At 44.2% G+C, this 12705-nt stretch overlaps 1 protein-coding gene across 1 annotated transcript; it reads left to right on the top strand.

Annotated features, from left to right (window-relative positions):
- The first annotated feature begins 206 nt into the window (after nt 1-206).
- Nucleotides 207-1898, top strand: LOC146759771 (obscurin-like protein 1). Its single transcript, XM_085509871.1, has 2 exons — nt 207-589; nt 1576-1898. The coding sequence occupies exons 1-2, from the start codon at nt 259-261 to the stop codon at nt 1896-1898; spliced, it is 654 nt and encodes a 217-aa protein (XP_085365997.1). The 5' UTR covers nt 207-258.
- Nucleotides 1899-12705: the final 10807 nt, after the last annotated feature.

Genomic DNA, 12705 nt, shown 5'->3' with positions numbered 1-12705 from the left:
CTGCGTATGCTGGTGTGCTGCTGGACAGTGGGGAAAGGGGTGTTTTTTAATTTTTGAAGATTTTGGAACATGATACTGGTGGAAATGAAAACAAGTTTAGGGCTATCTAAGCTGTTTTGGTCTGGCAGGGAGGAAGTTCTTCACTGGCAATTGATATAGTTCAGATGTTGGCATTCAGTTCATAGCACTGACAGGAAATGTGAGTGGGAAAGCTGTCCTCAACGGTACAGTCCAAAGACTAATTTGGGCATTTGGGGAATGCTGTGTAGAAAAGATTCATGTCTTAAATGTGCCCATTTGCCTTCAATTCCAGAAGCAGAAGATGTTTTTATCAACAAGGAGAAGGTGCAGAAGGAGGTGAAGGCTGCACCAACAGAAAATGCCACGCTGAGCTGCGAGGTGGCCCAGGAGAAGACGGAGGTGAAGTGGTACAAGGAGGGGAAACTGATCACCTCGAGCAAGAAGTTCAAGGCTGAGTCAGAGGGCAAACAGCGTCGGCTGGTGGTGAGCCAGGTGGAGAAGAAAGATGCAGGGGAGTACAGCTGCGAGGCTGCTGGCCAGAAACTCACCTTCAAGATTGATGTCACAGGTAAGACAGGTGTTGTCTGAAATACAGCAGAGAACAGTAAAGTAAAATCTAGTTTCCATTATACAGTGATCCAGTTGCAGTAGTCTGTGCTGAGGTTTTTCCCCTATACTTGATTGCCTGGGTTTGTAGCAAGTATTTGGATTTAGTATGGCACAAAGACCTGTTTCAGTCTGTCTGTAGAATAATAATTACTGATATATATACAGTGGAAGCAATATTCAAGATATTATTCAAATCTCTCCTGTGCCTGAGATCCCAAACTGTAATTCTTGTTCACCTAAACATTTGACTAAGCTAAGTATGTGCAGTGAGGCTGGAGTGCATGTTCTACGTGCAGCCTTTCATGGCAGGAGAAGCAGGAACTTCTCCTAGTAGTACACTGCCTTTTTACTATGCCTTTATGTTGGAGGCTGCATCTGGATAGCTGAGTCTGCTACTCCCAGTAAGAGACCTGGTAGAGCTGACTATTCCCAGAGCTCAAAGTAAGATAGATATCTGCAAATCACACACAAAGAACAAAGGACTGCGTTGGTGAGCATATTTCCTTTGTGCCTTTGACAGTCACAGTTGTGGCAATGGTAGAGGCCATGAGGAGTCTGTTCAGGAAGCCAGGAGTACTGTTCTGGGTCATGAAAAGGCAGCCAGTGGTTTGACTATCACATGTTTATGTGTTTTGATGTTTCACAGTGGGTCTTAAGCAAAAGGAACTCAGGTTTTGGTTACCTGCAGGTCAGATGTTCTTTTGGGTTCAATATGTTTGCATAGTGACTTGCAACCATGGGACTGGTGTTCAAGGACCCTCTTGGTTCCTTCAGTTCCTAGGTTCTTTCTTGCCTAGATTTGACACTTTGTTTCAACAGAAGAGCTGATATTCTCTAGTGAAGGCTATTAGTTTGGGCACAAGTGGTAACCTAAACTTGTTCCAACCTGTACATACAAACCTGCAAGATGGTCTCATTTCAGTCCTTCTGTTTTTCTTCCCTCAGAGCCAAAACCTGTGTTTATAAACCAGGAGAAGGTGCAGAAAGAGGTGAGTGCTGCCCTGGCAGCAAGTGCCTCCCTCAGCTGTGAAGTAGCACAGGATCCAACTGGAGTAAAATGGTTCAAGGATGGAAGACTGCTTGCTTCCTCCAGAAAGTTCCAAATGGAATCTGTGGGCAAAACACGGCGTCTGGTTGTGGAGCAGCTGGAGAAGAAAGATGCTGGAGAATACATCTGCCATGCTGCTGGCCAGAAGATGACCTTCGAGCTGGAAACAACTGGTGAGCATTCAGAAATTCTCAGCCAGGATTTTGTAGCCTTGTTGTGAACTGGGTTTTAGGGTGAAATCTCAGTTTTCTTTGCACCTGTCAGTGTGAGAATTTGCTCTGGCACTTTGTGTACCTCCCCGGTGCTCAGCTGTTCCTTTCCTTACTTGAGGATAACGTCATTTATTCAAGGTGATGTCCAAACGGGCTTGTTAACAGTCCTCTGCAGTGCTTTAAGCTGTCATATGTCAGCCAGAATTTATGCATGTTCTATAGCCATTCCTACATGTTGAAAACACTGCACTGTGCTTAAGCTTCAGCATATGTTCCAGTAAGTACAGTTCCATTAATTCTAGGGAATTGGGTGAATTAAGCATAGATCTGAAGGCTGCCTTTGCCCAGTGCAGAGATGGAAGGACTAATGTAGATTTGACTTGATATTTTCCCTTCTAGGATGGGAAGGAGCTCTGTCAAAGTAAAAAAGTGGGCATTACTTCCCAGGGAAATAAGAGAAGTCTCATTATTCACAGGCGGTGAACTCTCATTTTCTCTCTCAGTCTGCAACCAGGTTGGGTTGCTGTTTCAGTACTGGCTGTTTTATGCAGGAACTCTGCTCCTGAGGTTAATCCAAGTTGTATCCAGGCCCTTCAGAAGGAAAGGGAAATAGCAGCACAGAAATATGGTCTGATTCTTGTGATAAAATGTTTGCTCATTAAGACCGGGATGTGGTAGCATTGTGGTGGAGTGCTTGTTCATTAGGACCGGGATGTGATGGTGGAATATGGAGGCCACAAGGGTTGCAGAACACTCTAATTTTATGGGTAGATTGTGTACTCTGCATAGTTACAGGCAAAGCGCGCCCCGATGGATACAAAGTTTCACGGAAGGACCAACCAAGGAACGACACACCAAGTGGTACGATCACGACCGACCAATTAAAGGACAATACACTCGGGATGGACCTTACAAAAGAAGTTGCAAGGGACGGGAAGGTGCGGCAGTTGGAGGAACGATGATTCCCCTGTCGCCCAGCGCTGAATTGCCTTTTTGTTTTACCCGCTACAATTAATAAAAGTTTCTAATTGGAACATTATCGGCTCATTGCTTATAAATTGATGACAATTTGGTGCCGTGACTCGGACGGGAATACTGGCGTGGGTACGAGCCTGAGGGGGCGCCCCGCCTAAATAGGCGGCCTCGGCTCCTATCCTCCCGCCCTACTCCCGCCGACGATCCGAAATTTAAAACACAAAGGCAAGGAAAAACCGGTTAACCCTTTAAATTTCGTGCACGAAAGTCCGGACGAAGACGCAGGACAGGTGAGTATAGTCCGGTCTGGGTTGGGAATCCGGCGTGTGGCGAGTGTTGTGTGCTTGTGAAGGGGGGCCGGGCGAGCGAGTGTGGACCCCACAGTAGTGCGGTTCCCATTGCCCGCGAGGGCGTGGGCCACGACCTGGGGGAAGCGAGTGAATGCAACACTGAGTGAGGGCACGCCGAAGGGTGGGTACAGGGTATAAGCGGGACCCTTTCACCACCACAACCCCTAGGGCTACGGGCTCTATGGAGGGTTATTCTTTGGTATTCCCCTAGAGCTACGGGCTCTATGGAGGGTTATTCTTTGGTATTCCCCTAGAGCTACGGGCTCTATGGAGGGTTATTCTTTGGTATTCCCCTAGAGCTACGGGCTCTATGGAGGGTTATTCTTTGGTGTTCCCCTAGAGCTATGGGCACTAGGGATGATTACTATTAGGTGTTCCCCTAGAGCTACGGGCTCTAGGGAGGAGGATTACTATTAGGTGTACCCCTAGAGCTATGGGCACTAGGGAGGAGGATTACTATTAGGTGTACCCCTAGAGCTATGGGCACTAGGGAGGAGGATTACTATTAGGTGTACCCCTAGAGCTACGGGCTCTAGGGAAGGATATTATAAGATCGCATCCTAGAGCTACGGGCACTAGGGGGAGCTACAGACGTTGAATAAAACAAGAGAGCAAGAAGTAAAGAACGAGATGGGGCAGTGTAAAACTAAACCATCCGCCCCTTCTAAACGACCATCCATTCCTAAGGACTCACCTCTAGGGTTCATGCTAAGTGTCTGGACGCACTATCCAGGAACAAGAAATAAAGATAAGGCAAAGATGATTTATTATTGTGTAGAAATTTGGAGCGGACAACAAATTGGCCCGGCAGTATGGTGGCCTAAGTATGGTTCTAATGAAGATTGGGTACAACAGCAATTAAATTTTTGGGTAAACTCCAAAACCCCTTTCAATCAAGAAGAAAGTGACTATGCAGCAGTATGGGTCACTCGCCCAGAGGGTTTAGGAGTCCCCATTTTTAATTTGACACGAACAGAAAAAGATGTCGAAAAACGTAAGCCTCGAAGGGAAGAGGAGGCCTTAGTGGGACCCCCACCATATGCTTTACCACCAGCAATTCCCCTACCTTCTCCTCCTCAGTTGGATCATGAGCAGATGGATTCGAGAGAGGGAGAAGTACAAAAGATAGAAGGGGGAGGGCCTGTGACACGGGCAAAGGCACGACAAAATAACCTCTACCCTTTAAGAGAAATGCCCATGGGAGGTCCACAACCTCAGATGGGGTTTATATCAGTGCCCTTAAATTCAGGGGATGTTAGAGATTTTAAGAAGGAAATGGGTAATATACTAGAAGATCCCCTGGGGGTGGCAGACAGAGTAGATCAGTTCTTAGGGCCAAATGTTTATACCTGGGAGGAACTACAATCTATTCTAAGTATACTGTTCACAGCAGAAGAGAGAGGTATGATTAGGCGTGCAGGGATGCGCATTTGGGATGCTCAACATGCCCACGGGCCCGCTGCGGATATTAAATGGCCCTTACAGAATCCGCAATGGGACCATCAAAATCAACATCATAGGACTCACATGCAGGACCTGCGAACTATCATTATCCAGGGCATTAGGGAGGCAGTCCCAAGAGGTCAGAATATAAATAAAGCTTTTAATGAAAGACAAAAGAAGGAGGAAACACCCACTGAATGGCTAGAAAGGTTACGCAAGAATTTACAACTATATTCAGGATTGGATCCCGATACACCGATAGGCCAGGCTCTGCTCAAAACACAGTTCGTAGCTAAGGCTTGGGAAGATATCCGCAAGAAACTAGAAAAGATAGAAAATTGGCAGGATCGGGGGCTTGATGAACTTTTGAGGGAAGCTCAGAAGGTATATGTAAGAAGGGAGGAAGAAAGACATAATAGGCAGGTTAGGATGATGGTAGCAGCGGTCAGAGAAAGTAGGGAATTGGAAAGGAAAATGGGGGGATGGACGCAAAATCGAATTCCAGGACAGCAAAAATTTAGGAAGCCTGAAAACAGGGAGGAGGAGAGAATATGCTATTATTGCAGGAAAAAGGGACACATGAAGAGGGACTGCAGGGTTAGAATGAGAGACGAAAAGTCCTTCCAAGAAGACTAGGGGTGTCAGGGGCTCTATATATTGGGGACCCAGAAACAACAGGAGCCCTTGATAAAATTGAAAATTGGTCCCCAGGCTGAGGAGGTAGAGTTTCTAGTAGATTCAGGAGCAGAAAGGTCTACTATACAACAGATCCCCCTCGGATGCAAACCTTCCCGGGAAACTACCAAAGTAATAGGAGCAAAGGGAGAACCCTTTACAGTAGGAATAGTTAAAAATGTAATGATAGAAGCAGAGTCCAAAGTGGGGTTGGGTGATTTCTTGATACTGCCTGAAGCGGAGTTCAATTTGTTAGGACGGGATCTGATTATTGCATTAGGCATAGGACTAGAAGTAGAGAATAAAGAATTGAGAAATCATCCCTAGGTATGGGGTAACAGAAGTAATAGATTCAGATCAAGGACCACACTTTACATCAAGAATCACTAGAAATATAGCTGAAGCCTTGGGAATAAAATGGGAAGAACATACTCCCTGGCACCCACAGAGTTCAGGGCGAGTAGAGAGAATGAATGGGGAACTAAAAAAAGCAATTGGCCAAATTAACACTAGAAACTAAAATGCATTCCCCTTGCCCTCTTAAACCTTAGGGCCCAGCCCCGGGCTGACATAGGAATATGCCATATGATGCGGGAACCCCTAAAGATCACCCGGGGGTGTTAGATAAGAACATTCAAGCTTATATCACGGAATTAATGAAGTATAAACAGGAATTGTGGAAAAAGGGACAATTGACTCAAAGACCCCCTCTTGACATTACCCTCCATCAGATAAAGCCTGGAGATTGGGTTCTGATAAAGACCTGGAGAGAAACCACACTGCAGCCTCGCTGGGAAGGTCCCTATCTGGTATTATTGACTACCAATACTGCCATCAGAACTGCTGAAAAAGGATGGACACATGCTAGTCGTGTTAAGGGTCCAGTACAAAATCACGAATGGAGAGTCACTAGTCCAGCGGGTGATTTGAAAGTAAAACTGTCACGAAACCCTCCGTCAAGGAAAATGAGAACATGAATTAACAATGATTGTATAAACGTATCAGTATAGAATTTAATGTAGAAAGGAATATTTTGACTATTGTGAATGCAACTGTTGGGATATGTTTTAGAAAGGTAGTGGACCCACTGCGAAAACAGGAATACACAAATTGGTTATTAGCCTTCAGAGTGGCCGTGGAAATTTTAATAGAAGGGGGTAAACCTGGGGGTGAATTTGGATCCTTACCAGCATCACTTAAGTGTATAACCAGTGGGAAAAAGAATAGGGTGCAGTACCCCAAAGACCCACTTAAAAGGGAAGCAAAACCAGCCCCTCCTGAAGAATACTCTTGCTGCCGAGAAGATTATACACCCCATGGCTCGAGGCAACCGAGTCGATGGGCGAGGCAGAGGAGATAAAACATGTGGAGGGGTCTGCTCCATTATGAATGAATCCAAAGATTTAGGATCCAGAAGATACCCCAAGACTGGAAATAACTCCCCCGAGCAATTAAAGACTCACTACTGCAGTGGGAAAACTGCCTATCTAAAACTAGCTCAATTGATAATAATATTAAGTCTCATTAATGAGGGTTGGGGTACAGAGGTACAGACACATGAGCCATTTAAGTGGTCCCTAATCAGATGGGAAGATCAGAAGGTGATAAGCACAGACGTGACCCCAGGCGCTCCCATCCTTAAAAGTCAAGTATGTGACTTAGTACCAACACAACCATGCCTGAATCGCAAGGCAATCTATGCTTGCCCAGCATCAAATCCAGGGAAAAGTTATTGTAATTACCCAGGGGAATATTATTGTGCATACTGGGGTTGTGAAACGGTTTCACTGGGATTTCTGCCAGGGGGGGGACAAGATGAATATATAACAATTAGTTGGGGTCCCTCAGGTTGTACACCTCCGACTTATGGGACTCACTCTGGTGAAGGAACATGCCAACATTTAGAGATAAAAATCCTTAAAACAGAAAACACAGTGTGGTGGATAGGAAAGACTTGGGGGGTACGAATGTGGGAGCCTGGAAGAGACCGAGGGGGCCATTTCCTTATTAAAAAAGAAAGAGTTCCGCCAGACCCCCCAATAGGTATAGGACCTAACGTAGTAATAAATAACAATCAGAATAAGACAGAAGCTGTTACTGTAGGCCCGACCGAAGCAAGCCCTTATATTACCGAATATGGCACCCTTTGGAAAATAATTCAGTCTAGTTTCAAGGTGTTAAACAACACCCACCCAGAATTAACTAAGGAGTGTTGGCTATGCTATGATATAAGACCCCCTTTTTATGAAGCAATAGGGTCCGTAGCGAAGATTAGGAGAAGAAATGGGACTAACCCAGCAGAGTGCCTATGGAAAAAGGGAAGGCCTAATGTTCCAGGGATAACTCTAGCACATGTTACTGGAAATGGTGTGTGTGTGGGAACTATACCTCTAGAAAAACGACATCTATGTAATAAAACTATAGAAGTACAAAGTCAGGAGAAACCCTCAGACTGGCTCCTACCCGCAGACAATGCTAAATGGATATGTGCCAAATTAGGGGTCACTACATGCTTATCGACTAAGATATTTAATCAAACCACCAATTACTGTGTACAAGTAATTATAGTTCCACGAATCATATATCACCCTAAAGATTATGTGATCAGTCAACAAGAAACCTCTGAACATCACCTGATTAAAAGGGAGCCATTCACAGCCCTAACCGTTGCAATGCTATTAACTATAGGAGGGGCCGGGCTGGGGACTGGAGTAGCATCTTTAATAAACCAGCCACAGGGACTGAAAACCCTTAGACAATCTGTGGATGAAGATCTACAGAAAATAGATGAAGCCATCAATGCGCTTACAAAATCGGTACGGTTTTATCAGAAGTAGTGTTACAAAATAGAAGGGGGTTGGATCTTCTCCTATTGCAGCAAGGGGGACTATGTGTGGCTCTTAAAGAACAATGTTGCACCTATGTTGATCAAACGGGGGTAGCAATAGATACAATGGCTGAACTAAGAAAACAGTTAGAACAAAGAAAAAGAGCCCAGGAGTCTCAAAGAAGTTGGTATGAGAGTTGGTTTAATGGTTCCTCCTGGTTCACTACATTATTATCCACAATAATGGGACCAGTTATTATGATAATATTAGGTTTGTCCTTTGGACCCTGTATTTTAAATAGACTAATCGTTATCGTTAAGAACAGGCTAGAGGCAGCCCACCTAATGGTAATTAGAGAAAAATATGAACCCCTTGATGGGGAACCAGAAGAGGATGCTCTAGAATGGAGTCGACAAGAACTAAAACGGTTTAATGAGCAAAACAAAATAGTACAATAAAAGAAAAGGGGGGACTGTGATAAAATGTTTGCTCATTAAGACCGGGATGTGGTAGCATTGTGGTGGAGTGCTTGTTCATTAGGACCGGGATGTGATGGTGGAATATGGAGGCCACAAGGGTTGCAGAACACTCTAATTTTATGGGTAGATTGTGTACTCTGCATAGTTACAGGCAAAGCGCGCCCCGATGGATACAAAGTTTCACGGAAGGACCAACCAAGGAACGACACACCAAGTGGTACGATCACGACCGACCAATTAAAGGACAATACACTCGGGATGGACCTTACAAAAGAAGTTGCAAGGGACGGGAAGGTGCGGCAGTTGGAGGAACGATGATTCCCCTGTCGCCCAGCGCTGAATTGCCTTTTTGTTTTACCCGCTACAATTAATAAAAGTTTCTAATTGGAACATTATCGGCTCATTGCTTATAAATTGATGACAATTCTGACATAAATAAGTGCAGACCTAGAGAGTTAAAAGGGATTGTGTGATGTTCAAGGGACTTTGAAGCAAAGATGTCCCCTAGGTAAGATTTGTGGCTGACATTCCCCATACATTGTGGGCACACAAGCTAAGGAGAGACTAGTGATGAGCATGCAGAGAAGCCAATGGTTCAGACAGGTTTGTAGTGACACGACATTGTAGAGTTCTGTCTAGTTCTCCTTGGCATAGTTTGGAAAATAAAGATGAGGAGATTGGTGGTAACCAATATGGCTTCATCAAGGTCAAGCCATGCCTGACAAACTTGGTGGCCTTTCATGATGGAGTAACAGCATCAGTGGATAATGGGAGAGCAACTGACATCATCTACATGGACCTGTGCAGAGCATTTGATCCCATCCTGCATGACATCCTGGTCACCAAACTGGAGAAAAATGGTTTTGATGGATGGACCAGTTGCAGGATAGGGAACTGTCTGAATGGTCACACTCAGAGAGCTGCAGTCAATAGCTCAGTGTCCAGATGGAGGGTGGTGTTGGGACCAGTGTTATTTAACATTTTTGTAGGCAACATGGAGAGTGGAATCAAATGAACCCTCAGCAAGTTTGCAGATGACACCAAGCTGAGCGGTACTGTTGATGTGCTAGAGGGAAGGGATGCTACTCAGAGGGACCTGGAAAGGCTGGAGAGGTGGGGCCTTGGCAGCCTCATGAACTTGAGTGTGGCCAAGTACAAGGCCCTGCACCTGGGTCAGGGCAATCCCAAGCACAGGCACAGGCTTAGAGGAGAATGATTTGAGAGAAGCCTTGACCCTGAGGAGAAGAGTTGGTGTGGAGGGAGGTGTCCCTGCCTATAGCAGGGGGACTGGAACTAAATGACCTTAAAGATTCAGTCAGTTCTATTGTTTTTCTACCCTTAATTTTGCTTGAAAGGTTTTAGAATAAATGAGATTCTGGTTTCCATGAAAACTGTTTGCAGGGAGCTCCATTGTAGCTAGTAAGTCTATCTTTAAGTTCAAGGGCAATAATGCATTGACTGTGTTGAAAAGGGAAATGACTCAGGAATGGATGATGGTTTAGAATAAAACATAATCCTACTTATTTTCTATGCAAATATGTGTAAGGAAAAGATGCTGCACTCAGTTCTGGAAATACCCTGACAAATATATCTCTAGTGTTTCACAGCTGGAGATATCAAGATTGTTAAACCACTGGAAGATGTGGAAGTGAATGAATATGGGAGTGCATCTTTTGTCTGTGAGATTTCACACGATGAGGTTCAGACCCAGTGGTACAAAGATGACAACAAGCTGAAGGCTGATGACAACATTAGAATGCAGCAAGATGGTAGGGTGTAAAGAGGGGGATCTTTCTCCTGAGTGGGGGGTGGGTTGGAGATCAAGCATATAAGACATCTGAAATGAAGTGAAGAGGGTTCAGAAGCGAGTTCCCCTTTTGTTTTGGGACTGAGGTTTAGGTGGAACAAGTGACATGGTGGGATGCTTAGTGTGGGAAGTGTGATGCTATCCCACCATCCCACACTGCTGGGAGCAGGTAGGAAATGAGTGCAGTTATTTCCAACGTGGGGGTGAACAGGGCAGTCAGTTAACCTCTCCAAAGAGGTTTTGTCTGACAGTGAGTGTGATTCTTCTGTATCAGGTACTTTGAAGGTGACGGCGGCCACATTTGGTCAGTCCTTGTAGAAGCCATGTTTAGATTCCACTTTCGTGGGGATGTGGATGTGGGGGAATGGGTGGTTTCATTGACATGAGAGAACAGGCAGTGATGCTGTGAAACCAGATGGATGATGCTCAGCCTGGCCATGTGCCTCAGAGCTCTTTGCTCAAGGAAGCGAAGTGTAGTTGTGGGTTTGCTCTCAAGAGCACAGTTTGGTAGGGATGAGCTGGCGGTTGGACTAGATGACCTTAGTGGTCTTTTCCAGCCTTAGTGACTCTGTGGTTCTCTGCTTCAGGAAAGAGCTACTCGCTGACTTACACACGTGTCCAAGTCAAGGATGCAGCAGAAATAAAATCTGTAGCAGAAAAGGCAGAATCTCGTGAATCTTCTGCCCATCTTACAGTTAAAGGTAATTATGCTTCTGATGACGATTTTGATTAAATTATCTTATGTTATAAACGAGCTAACATCCTTTGCTTTAATGTCAAGGAAGTTAAACACCACCAGGACCTTTCACAGAAATAAAAACTCCTACCTACCTACCTTTCTGCCCACAAAATATCCAGCTTGTCTTTTGGAATTTACTTTTGCTAAGTAAAACAGATTATTTTCTTAGGAGGTTTATTTTCTACCTTTCGACTTCAGATTTGTGTTTGAACGTTGAGGGATAAAAAACATAGCTTGACTTTTTCTTCATTTTCTCTTGCTGTTTGAAAAGAACACAGGGTTTTTGTTTTTTTTTTTAATATATACAATGTTAAAGTATATATATGATGTTAAGTGTGATAAAGAAAAGGGAGACATTTAAGTTAGCATACTACTCAAGAGTTCAGTCCCCAGCTTTGCCACTGTTACCATTATAAGGGCAAGAACTTCCTGGAAAATGAATTTCTCCTGAGTCATTACATTTGAGCTACAGAGACCTTTACTAGGAGAAAACTTGTTGTTCAGAGCTAAGTTGCTGTATTTAACCAAAGTAATTATCAATGTCCGTGTTTCATTGAACCTCTTTTCCATTTCGTAATGCGAGGAGTTTGATATTGGGATGGGAAGGTCATGGTTTGATTTAGATGTTGGACTGGGAATCAGAAGATCTGGGCTCTTTTCAGATTGTCAATCTTATTGTCTGACTTCTTAACAACATTCTTTTCTTTCTATTATTTTTTAATGATGTTTCAAGGCATTCTGAGCTGATAGGTGTAGTGTTCATGTGCAGTAATGCTGACGTGAGTAAGTGGGGTGATAATGTAAGGGTTTTTTACATTCCTTCTAAATCTCTGCTTTCTCTTGTTCCATCCTTCTTAAAGAGCAATCCATTAATCTAGTAAAGGAGCTGTGTGATGACTATGTGACTGAGCCTGAAGAAGCCAAATTTGAATGCGAGATATCCATTCCTTCTGTGAAACCTCCCAAGTGGTATTCCTACGTGGGGAAGTCTAACAGGCTGGCAGATACTTGATTATGCAGCAAGAAGGCACCATCCACCAGCTGACCATACTGAAAACCACCACTGATATGACAAGCACCATTCAGTTCTCAATTGGCAAATCAAAACCCACAGCCAATCTGCTTGTCAGAGGTAACATATCCTGGCTTGGTTTACATCATGAAGATGAAGAATTAATTAACGTACAGCCTTCCTTCTCTGGGGTCTTTGAAATATTGTGTGTGTGTCTGGAGGGTCTGCTCCATTTCCAGTTCAAAGTCGTTGGACACTAAATGAGACAGCTGCATCTCAGTAAAAGATCTGTTTGAATAGTTGTGATGTGCTTACTATTCAGATCTACAGAGCTGAGGTTTTGTCCTTGGCTATAGCAAAGAAGTCAAATCAGGTGAAATTAATTGTATTTCTGAAGTAGACAAGTTTGAGTTTGGTAGCACCTAAATTTGATGCAGTTTGTCATTGATTTCATCTGAAAGAAACTTGCAGGCTTTTTATCTGCTGTTGTCCCCAGCGTAAGAGTCT

The sequence above is a fragment of the Coturnix japonica genome, chromosome 9 (assembly GCF_054131305.1).
Source record: "Coturnix japonica strain WE chromosome 9, WE-NBRP24, whole genome shotgun sequence".
NCBI lineage: Eukaryota > Metazoa > Chordata > Aves > Galliformes > Phasianidae > Coturnix > Coturnix japonica.
This window is presented reverse-complemented; position numbering and strand designations above follow the sequence as displayed.

Bases quoted from the DNA above. Each gene is read 5' to 3' on its own strand.
- LOC146759771 (XM_085509871.1), top strand. From the start codon at position 259: ATGCTGTGTAGAAAAGATTCATGTCTTAAATGTGCCCATTTGCCTTCA. The intron at 590-1,575 runs GTAAGACAGGTG...TTCTTCCCTCAG, and splicing joins CTTCAAGATTGATGTCACAG to AGCCAAAACCTGTGTTTATA.